The sequence below is a fragment of the Tupaia chinensis genome, unplaced genomic scaffold (assembly GCF_000334495.1).
Source record: "Tupaia chinensis unplaced genomic scaffold, TupChi_1.0 Scaffold000477_1, whole genome shotgun sequence".
NCBI lineage: Eukaryota > Metazoa > Chordata > Mammalia > Scandentia > Tupaiidae > Tupaia > Tupaia belangeri.
In genome coordinates this window covers 2,127,353-2,138,014 of record NW_006159986.1, presented here as the reverse complement: position 1 = coordinate 2,138,014, position 10,662 = coordinate 2,127,353, and the positions used below count along the sequence as shown (strand labels likewise).

Here is a 10,662-nt window from a genome sequence, read left to right as displayed (position 1 = left end):
CCCAGTTATAAGTGTCAACAAAATACAGCACACATGACAGCCAAAACGGAAGTTAACCTCCCATTGGAAACAGTTCCAAGAGGAAATTTTTTTGAGAGGTTTTTGCTATAGGGCGTGTGCACTCACCAGAAAGGCAGAGAGACAGAAAGCGAGAAATAACCCCCACCCCCACCCCACCCACCCCCGCCCAGGAGGAATGGCCATGCTGCAATCCCTTTTCCTCCATTCTCTTCCCGGGATCTTGGGCACGCACACACACGCGCCCGGTGTGAGTTAAGCTACCGGGTCTGGGACACCAACCATGGTCAACTATGTGGGAGTCCAGTGACACAGCTATTACTCCAACTGTTGGTCCCAAGAGGAATTATTTTTAAAAATTAAAAAAGAAAACTGATGATCAAAGGACCAAGTTGGAAAACCAGTGATTATAGTTTTATTCTCTGCTTAGAATGAAAAGAATTGTGAAAATAAAAGCAGAAAAGGTCTCAGAAACAATAGAACCTGCCTTGGCATAATAGTCCAAAACCATGATGCCCAATCTTTATTCTATAATGGACCGGTGAGCTTTATCTTCTAAGGATGGAAGTGAAGAATGACTCACTCGCAATTTACAAATGTAATAATGAATCTGACATTGCTCCACCCAGACCCATTTCTCAGATAACCACCAACCTGAGGGTGCCTGCTCTCCTACAGAAGTGAGCCCAGCAAAGTTAGTTACTAATTAGGAGAGATCATCCAATTATGCCAACTTGCTGAGGCTGGCAAGCCATGTTTTACTCTAGGTAGGCAGAATTTCATCCAGAACACAACTGGGGATTGTCTATAAAAAGGCAAACAAAGTAGTGAAGACGAGAAGGCACTCCATTCTGACTTTCACGAATACAGTTCTGCAACGTGCCTGCCTTGACATCATGTCTCTCCGACTTTCCAGTGGATCCAGGAGGTCTGGTCCCCGTACCACTGCAGGATCGCTCCGGCTTTCTGGTGGAGGAGCCAGCTTTGGGGCTGGAAATGCTTGCGGCACGAATTGGAAGTGGTTTCTCTTGTGCCTTTGGGGGTAGCTCATCAGGAGGAAATGTAGGGGGAGCCAGTTCCTGTGCTGGCTTTACTGTGAATGAGGGGGGCCTCCTTTCCGGAAATGAGAAGGTGACCATGCAAAACCTCAACGATCGCCTGGCCTCCTACCTAGACAACGTGCGAGCTCTGGAGGAGGCAAATGCAGACCTAGAGCAGAAGATCAAGGGCTGGTATGAGAAATTTGGGCCTGGCTCTTGCCGTGGTCTTGATCATGACTATAGTAGATATTTCCCAATTATCGATGATCTTAAAAATCAGGTAAGAAATTTTACTTATGTACTTTCATTTCTAAATGTTCTTTTCCCTTCTTACCTGAATTCTAAAATATTTTATCATCCCTACTTATGATTTCTTAAAGGGAATTTCAGTCACTGGAAATAAGTATTAAGATTCAGCTGGTTAACTTCATGATAAAAATGTCACTATCTAGTAACTGAATTAATTGTATTACTTCCGTTTTCTAATCTAAAAAAAATTTTTTAGTACTTTTGGTTGTGAAAAATGGCCTTTAAAAAGTCAAACCCCCTATTTCTAGATCATTGCTTCCACTACCAGCAATGCAAATGCTGTTCTACAGATCGATAATGCCAGGCTGACAGCTGACGACTTCCGACTCAAGTAAGTAGACACCAAGTGAAAAGAATTCATGCTGATTAATACAAAGCACTCAATCAAATGTATTCTTTAATCCCTCCGTTAAATATTATCAACTTTTATTCTAAAAGTGTAAAACACTTGGATTTCTTTTCATTTAAGAATGTGTTTTCTTATTGTTTGGTTATTCAAGAGAAAGTATGAACTGCTATACAACTAGTGCCCAATACCCAAGATGTTCTGTCAAATAGCTAAAAAAAACTTTTTAAATTGTAGTTATTATACAAGAAAATTTTAAAAGATCTCTTGTGGCCAAATCTGCCACTTCAAAATTCCAGAATCCTAGCGTTTATCATTGATTGGTGACTATGTCTCCAATCATGTGACAAGCTGGAAAATCATGAACACTCTTTAAGGTATGAAAACGAGCTGGCTCTTCACCAGAGTGTAGAGGCTGATGTCAACGGGTTGCGCAGAGTTTTGGATGAAATAACCCTCTGCAGAACGGACCTGGAGATACAGTATGAAACCCTGAGTGAGGAGATGACTTACCTCAAAAAGAACCATAAAGAGGTGAGAGTTGACTACTTGAATTTTGCTATCCCTCTGCAGATACCATCTATTTAATAGGAGATGAGGTACTTAACCTCTTAAGTAAGAAGTTGACCCTGAAGACCCATTGTCAGACAGTCACGAGGGCTGAGTTGTCTTTACAAGGGTAGAATAATTATGCAAATTCACCCTTGATCTCTCATCAAGTTTCCCATGGGAAGCGAAAAGAATCATGCTTTCCAGACCAATCAGAGTTGTAAGAGCAGTGTTTGGCTATGTAATTATAGCTAGGTTAAAATGGTCCACTTAGGAGATTGCATCTAATTGTGTAAAAGAAACGTACTTAAAGACATCCAAGGAAAACTAAATTTCTATCTAGCAGTGGCAGATTTAAATCACTGAAACCTTTACTTCATATGCACATTAAGTATATATACTTAACATTAATACAGATTCTTCATAGTATGGCTATAAAAGTAATGAGACTGAAATTAAACTGTTACACCAGAATTTACACTTTCAAGCAGATGGTGTAGATGCAAAGTGGTCACTGCTAGAAGTTAGATTCAAAGTCGGATCATGCAGCCATTACATCTTTGGAATTGCTTTGAGTGCCACTATTTTCTTAAAAGAGAAGAAAATGCTCATTTCTTGAAAATGAATTTGATATTTCTAAACAGCCGAAAGACTTCCACAATCAAGCCAAATGCTTAAAGCAGGAAATCAAGCTAAGATGCTGTTTGATTAGTCATGAGGCTGTCTTATAAATATAACTATTTGAAAAACAACATTTACTTAACTCTGTGCATTCAAGTATGCTCATAGTCCATGCAGTTCCTCAATAAATTTTTGATGAATTGAAAACAGTTGTTTTATGCCTCACTTACAGGCAACCCATATACATCTTTTTTTTTTTTCTTAAACTGGGGAAGTTTCCACTAAATCCTCAGAAGTAAAAACCACATATGGACATAGAAAAGGTATAGGGTCAACCAGGAAGGAAAAAGCAATGCTATTACAGCCTGAGGGATTTGCTGTGGCGAGCACAGGAAGCTCAGTTACCATCATTAAGGTCAACCATAGGGGCCAGCAGATAGCCTAGCGGTTACATCACTGGACTCTCACATGACCAACTACAGTTCAAGTCCTGGACCTTGTGGCTTGAAAATTATGCCAGGCATGTGAGCATGTGTGCCCAATATCTCAATATCCCAAGAGAAGAATAAGAGAGAAGGGATCGTGGTGTCACCACCCCCCTCACCCTCTAAGGGGTGATTTCTCACTTTCCCTCTCACTGTCTCTGTCTCTCTCTCTAGTGAGTGCACTACCCTAAAGCAAAAACCTAAAAAATAAATAAATAAAATTTTTTAAAAAAGACCTTAGCAATGATGCTACCATCCATGCTCTTAGCACTGACTGACTGCTTCCTAACAGCACGCAGCTCAAATGGACACTGTGTAGACTTTGGCTATAAACTAGATTCCAGCTTCCACGAGGATGATGATAATCATAATAGCCAACTTAGTAGTTATATGCAGGCAGTATTACTGTCTTATTATGACTGGTTCTTTCACATACAACCCCCAGAGGGATTCTTAATTATTCTCAATTTCATATAAGTAAATAAAAACTTAGAGAAGTTAAGCAACTTTCCGAAATTCACACAACCACTGCAGGGCAGAACCAGAATTCAGACAGTAAATTCCAACCTGACACTATTATCACATCGTGCCACTGTGCTATCAACAGCTTAATGGACAGTTGGGATTCTTTTTTGGTTGTTGTTCGTTATTATGTATTTAACTGTATTTTTTAATTATTATTCTGCAATTTGCTAGAGGGCACAGGTACTCACCAGACAGAGACAGAGAGAGAGAGGGGGAAAATGAGAAAGCAAGCCCCAGGTCCAGGACTTCACCCTGAAGGACTATGTGGGAGTATAGCACCTTCACCATTAGCCACCTGCTGGAACCCAGGTGGGATTCTTTAGAGGAAGATGTTCTTTCATTTAGTTTATTTGTAACTTTTCAGTTCTTCAGAATGATGCAGGTTGGCCCTCTGACTACATTCATGCTGTCTATTCATCCTGAACAGTTGAGAACAGTTGAAAACACTTCTAATGGTAGAATGAAGACCAGTCCAAAAAGGTGGAAACATTCACACTACATGTGAATAGAGTAAGAGATGGAGAACAATTTCACTTGAAGTATTGTGAGGACTTTCTTTAGAAAAGGAGTTATATGGGTAGCAGAACTAAATCCAATGAATAGGAGTGATGGGAGCAGGAGTTTGTCTCACCGTCATGAAGAGCTCTAGGACCAGTACAAACTCGTCCAGCGTGAAAAGGGCTACTTCATGAGGACTGAGTTCACCATCTCAAGAACTAAGTCAACTGGACAGGAAATAGGAAATGTAGAGGGAGCGAGTCATTGCACGCCCCGGGGGAGAGATCAACTCTTAAGACTCCTTTTAGAGCTGAGCTTCTAGACTTCCTGTGAGATTCCCACATCAGCGAGCTGAACCCTTTCTGCCTCTAGGAAATGCAAGTTCTGCAGTGCGCAGCTGGAGGCAACGTGAACGTGGAGATGAACGCTGCACCCGGCGTGGACCTCACGGTTCTGCTGAACAACATGCGCGCAGAGTACGAAGCCCTCGCCGAGCAGAACCGCAGGGATGCAGAGGCCTGGTTCAATGAAAAGGTGAGTCTCCACTAGGGAAAAAAAATTCCTCTGCCTTCTAGTGGCGTTCACAAAGCTAAGATGTGCTCCCTCACTTTTCAGAGCGCTTCGCTGCAGCAGCAGATCACTGAGGATGTCGGAGCCACCACCTCCGCCCGGAATGAGCTGACAGAAATGAAGCGCACGCTTCAAACCCTGGAGATCGAACTGCAGTCTCTCTTGGCCACGGTATGAAAAAAAATGGTTTCTTGCCATTTCCTATCATTTTACATACCTGCCGGATGGTTTTAAAGCCTTTATCAGTATTGAAAAGGTCATTTTTCCACAATAATATATTTTCATAATTATCTGCAAACATAATAGAATTGTATCTACAACAGCTAGAGCAGCAATGTTAGTCTTTAGACTGATTAAAGACTAGACCATTACCAAAGAGAAAGATGTGCTCATTTTCAGCAGTTGGAGAGTCATCCTAACTCTGTGTCAATATGAAATCTGAAACAAGTACAGGTAAAAGTTAATAAAAAGAGAAAAATCCTATTTCAAAGAAAGTTTTGGAAGGGCCAGCTCTGTAGCACAGTGGTTAAGTCCTGTAAGGAGCCGAATCCCACATAGGCGACAGCGGTTTGGATTCCACCCAGTAGCTTGAAAAATGCTCTGGGCAGGTGCGTGTGTTGGTGCCCAAACCCTGATGGGATGGAGATTGCAGTGTCATCACACCCCCATGGGGGGGGTGCTTTTTCACTCTCTCTGTCTGACACACACCCTCTGGCAAAGAAAGAAAGCAGAGAGAGAGAGATGGGAAGGAAGGGAGGAACGGAGGGAGAAAGGGAGGAAGGGAGGAGGGAGAGAGAGAGGAAAAGAAAGGAAGTTCTATGTATCCGTGTATCTATCTTAGGCTGTCATTTTTGTTTCCTGACAGAAACACTCCCTGGAGTGCTCCCTGACAGAGACCGAGGGCAACTACTGCACGCAGCTGGCCCAGATCCAGGCTCAGATCGGGGCCCTGGAGGAGCAGCTGCACCAGGTCAGAACCGAGACCGAGGGCCAGAAACTCGAGTATGAGCAGCTTCTGGACATCAAGGTCCACCTGGAAAAGGAAATCGAGACCTACTGCCTCCTCATAGGAGGAGATGACGGGTAGGTAAAATAATGTACAGGGAAAATGTAAAGTATTGAAATCGATCTACTTAATACGTAGATCCCTGGAAAGTAGATATGAACTAATGTGGCTGAATTTATTATCATAAACACTGAATGGTAAACATAATACTCTCCTGGCAAGCTACAAATTAACACTACCTTACAAAACCACAATGCAAAAAGCCCTGTGTTTACCATATGAAAATTTAAAATATCACTTCTCAATGCCACAATGGAGTCGTTTCAGCTGAAAATGTTATCTCGACTGAATATGTTCTCAGCAAGGAGCTAAAGGAAATCCTATGATGAACCTAGACTTGAAGAAGTTCTCTCTAAATGGCTGTTTTGGTATTTTTTTTCCACAGGGCTTGTAAATCTGGAAGTTACAAGTCTAAAGATTATGGTTCTGGAAATATGGGAAATCAAGTCAAAGGTAATGAAAATGAAATTCTGATGCTATACTATACTACTTCATTTTCAAGGCACAGCTTCTTTTTATATAACCATGGCCAAAGGATAGATTTGTACTAGATACTCCAGTGTGCTAGATATACACCTTCAGTGATATGTGCTATTTCTAACCAAAGTACATGTAACACGCCGCCATGTTTTTTCCTAACCTGGTCATCAAAATTCACTAAGAATGAGTCTAAGTGATTAGACTTCCTACTTAGTGTATCTATATACTAGTCCTATTATTCTGTTAAGGGAAACAATTTCTTATTTATCTTTTTTTAACTCTCTAAGAGTCTTTTAAATTTTCATTTTTCAGACCCAGCCAAAGCCATAGTGGTCAAGAAAGTTCTTGAGGAAGTAGATCAACGCAGCAAAATTCTAACTACCAGGCTCCACTCTCTGGAAGAGAAATCTCAAAGCAATTAATTTGAGGCATAACAAGGAAAAAAGGCATTATGCATCTGTCAGGGAAAATATGCAAGTCTAAGAAAAATGTCTGTCCTGTTGTCTTTCTGTTACTTTCTTTTTCTGGGCAATCAATAACAATATTTCCCCATTCATCTGGAAGAATGTCACACACAAATAGATTACTTGTTTGATTACCCTATAGAAATCTGTTGTTAAATCTTTGCATTCAATAAACCTTCCTTTAGCAAGTTATCACTAGTAGTATTGCCTTATCTTTAAAATGTTTATGTTCTCTGGTATAGATGTATGAACACCTAATAGCTCTTAATTTATGTGAAATTTTTAAAAAATAATTTGCAGAGTTGCCCCCTAGAGTCCAATGAGGCTTTCCCAATAATTCAAAATGAGAAAAATTCAGAAGGAATAAAAATACTTCCACTTAAATCCCCAGTCTGTCATACTTCAACATAATAAGAAGCCTATTCCCTTTCTTTTTTCAAGAATCATTTATTAAATTTTATTATTATTATCTTTTTCAACTTACTCACACATGCTCACCAGAGAGAGACAGAGAGAAAGAGAAAAGTGAGAAAGCAAGCTTCGAAGTCAGAACTCGAACTGTGGATGGCCATGTGGGAGTTCACCTTAACCACCATGCCACCTGCTGGCCCCAATCTATTCCCTAGCTAAAATGTGGTACATTTCAGGTTCTTCATCTGTAAATGGAGATGCTAAAATTACTTCTTTCAAATGGTCATTGTAACAAATAAATGAATTATTGTATACTTGTGGGGTAAGTGCACAATAAGCACCTTAGTGCTCAATACTTACTATAATTAATATTCAAGTCTCATTTCCCATTAGATGTATATTTAAACGACATAACAAATATGAGAGCAGTTACAGAAAAGTCCTGGATTAGTTGTATTAGTGGAGTTATGTTAGTAGAGTCATCCGCTTGCCTTACAAAGTTACAGCTGATGTTTGGAACTCTCTTGACCAGTTGGTTCATCCCTAATAAAGGGAAGTAAACTAGATTAATTAAAAACATACATTTCTCAGATCAAGTATTACCCCTGGATACTTAGTGGACCTCATTCTTCTATGAATAAGTTATCCACATTATAATCCACTCATGAAAATCCTTTTTCCACTCCATTTTAAAATATTAAACAAAAAAAGATAATGGAATTATTCAAGAGTGCTACAATTATCTCTGAAATATTTGTATTGTCTTCTGATCTTAGCCAGAGGCCACTAGCGCCAAAACACCTGAGTATGTCCCCCATCAGAGTATGTGAAACAAAAACATCTACAGTCTCAGTGACAATTACACTCAGAAAAAAATATTTTATCATTGTGTAAATGCTAAGGCAATCTATACCACTCTGTACCTGCTATTGTCAAAACTTGACCCATTACTAGAATGATGCTTCTGAATGGGAATCCTTCACACCTAAAGTAGGTGCATTTTCACTTACCTGTGTAAATCACACCTTGTGGTGTGCAAGAACTACTTTTACCATCTCATGAGGGCCTATTTTGCACATCTCTTCCCAACTCCCTATTTAGTGATGTCACTTCAGTAACTTGTTATCAGTCATTAAGAAAGTACCCAGAAACGCAAAACTCAGGACTGCTTCCTCTCCTGCAAGCTGATTATTAAACATTTAGCATATCACTGACTGTTCCTTTTAAAGATGACTTACACACATGCACAATGGCTGAAATATACACTTTTATGTATATACATATATATATTAATTTTATACACACACGCACACACACACATTGCTGCTCTTCTTAAAATCCTCCAATGGATTCCTGTGGTAGCTAGGATTAAATAAAAATATCTGCCTAAGACTTCTGGAGCCCTATCCAGCCTGGCTGTGTTTATTTCTTTACGTATATCTCATACCCTCATCTTCAGCCTCAGCTAAAATCATATTGCTCCTCATTTTATTCCTTGAATACCACAAGCTCATTCCTGCCTCAGGGCCTTTGCAGTAGCTGTTTCTGCCTGAAAGCTCTTTCCCCAGTTCTTCCTATGGCTAATTCCTTCTGATCATTTTTGTCATAAGAGCTCTCACTAATGACTCTAGCAAAAATCACCAGTACATCTTCTTCTCTCATTTCCTTCGGAACATTCACCACCATCAGAAATGATCTTGCTTATTTATTTTCCTTCTTGTGTGTTGTTCCTTTCCCTGCATTGGAGTAAGCTGTGTAAGGGCAGGGATATTGCCTATTTTGTTCAACATTGTATTTCCAGCAACTAGAACGGTGCCTGGCATCTGGTAGGCACACATTAAATGTTTGGTAAATGTCTTAATAAACGGATGAAGGAACCAGCAGTTGGCGTAATGGCTATGTCGCTGGACTCCCATGTAGTTTATCACAGTTCAAGTCCCAGAACCAGTGATTTAAACTCACACCAGGTGCATGTGCATGCATGCCCAAGATCCTGAGAGGAGATTGAAGGAGAAGGGATTGAGGCGTGGCCATTCCCCCTCGGGGGGATTTCTCACTTTCTGTCTCTCTGTCTCTGTCTTTCTGGTGAGCATGCGTGCCCTGTAGCAAAAACCTCTCCAATAAATAAATAAACAAATGGATAAATATAATATGCACCTGAAACCAGAGGTAATGTTTTAGATTGGAAATATATATCAAATTGAAGTTGATGGGTAAAACGATGAAAGATCAGGGTTGTGATGAGTCACATTACTCATTTCCTGTAACCAGGCCACAAGCTTGTAAAGGAAGGACAGCTTACTCTGCATACACTTGACCAGCTCCCCACCATACTGCAAAGTGTGTCCTGCCCCGTATTGCAAATGCCTTGCACCAGCTTGGTGTCCATTAACAGTTCCAAATGAATTTTTGTAAAGTAACAGACTTGACCTGAAAGAGGGCACTCTGGTCCTTCCTTCCAGCCAACCCTTGCATTTCTCTGATGGCAGAGGAGAAAGGTAGAGAGGCACACATGAGTCCTTGAGAAGAAAAGGGAGCCACAGTAGGTCCACTGGAGGAGTTTTGTTTGGAACATGGGCACTAAGGTGAGGACAGTGAACTAATTTCCTGGTAGGAAGAGAAAGAACCAGAGCAAGACATAGCACACCAGGGGGTTTTAGATTCCACAAAGAGATGACCACACAGACCCTGAAAAGAGATAAGAAAGAAGAACTCGGGCCAGCAGACGATGTGGTGGTGAAGGGGCTGGACTCCCACATGGCTGACTGTGGTTCAAGTCACGGACCTGACATCTTGCTTCCTCACTTTCCCGTTCTTTCTCTCTGTCTTTCTTGGGTGAGCATACATGCCCTAAAGCAAATTAAAATAATAATAACAGTAATAAATAAAATTAAATAAATAATTATTTTAAAAATTCTGCAAAAGGTTAACATCAGAGGTCAGGAAGGAATACACTGAGCAGTGGAGAAGGATGCAGATAGAGGAGAATTACAGAAGCATGTCAGAGGGATCCAGAAGGATGCAGAGGTCATGTAAGTCCGAAAAGAGGGTCACGGGACCAATAGATGACATAAGAGTGACATCGCTGGACTCCCACATGGTCAACCACAGTTGAGTCTTGGACCTGACTGCTAGAAAGACACCAGGCAGGTATATGCATGCCCAAAATCCCAAGAGGAAAATAAAGGAGAAGGGATTGCAGCGTGGCCATCCCTCAGGGGATGTGATTTCTCGCTTTCTGTCTCTCCGTCCCTCTCTGTCTCTCCAGTGAGCACATGTG

General features: G+C 40.8%; 1 protein-coding gene across 1 annotated transcript; it reads left to right on the top strand.

Annotated features, from left to right (window-relative positions):
• Positions 1-914: 914 nt before the first annotated feature.
• KRT25 (keratin 25) lies at positions 915-6,940 on the top strand. The gene is given in 9 exon segments (XM_006155947.2): positions 915-1,028; positions 1,030-1,338; positions 1,616-1,698; positions 2,091-2,247; positions 4,764-4,925; positions 5,007-5,132; positions 5,827-6,044; positions 6,413-6,480; positions 6,820-6,940. Coding segments are annotated over 9 exon segments (1,347 nt in total). The 3' UTR covers positions 6,930-6,940.
• The last annotated feature ends 3,722 nt before the right edge of the window (positions 6,941-10,662 follow it).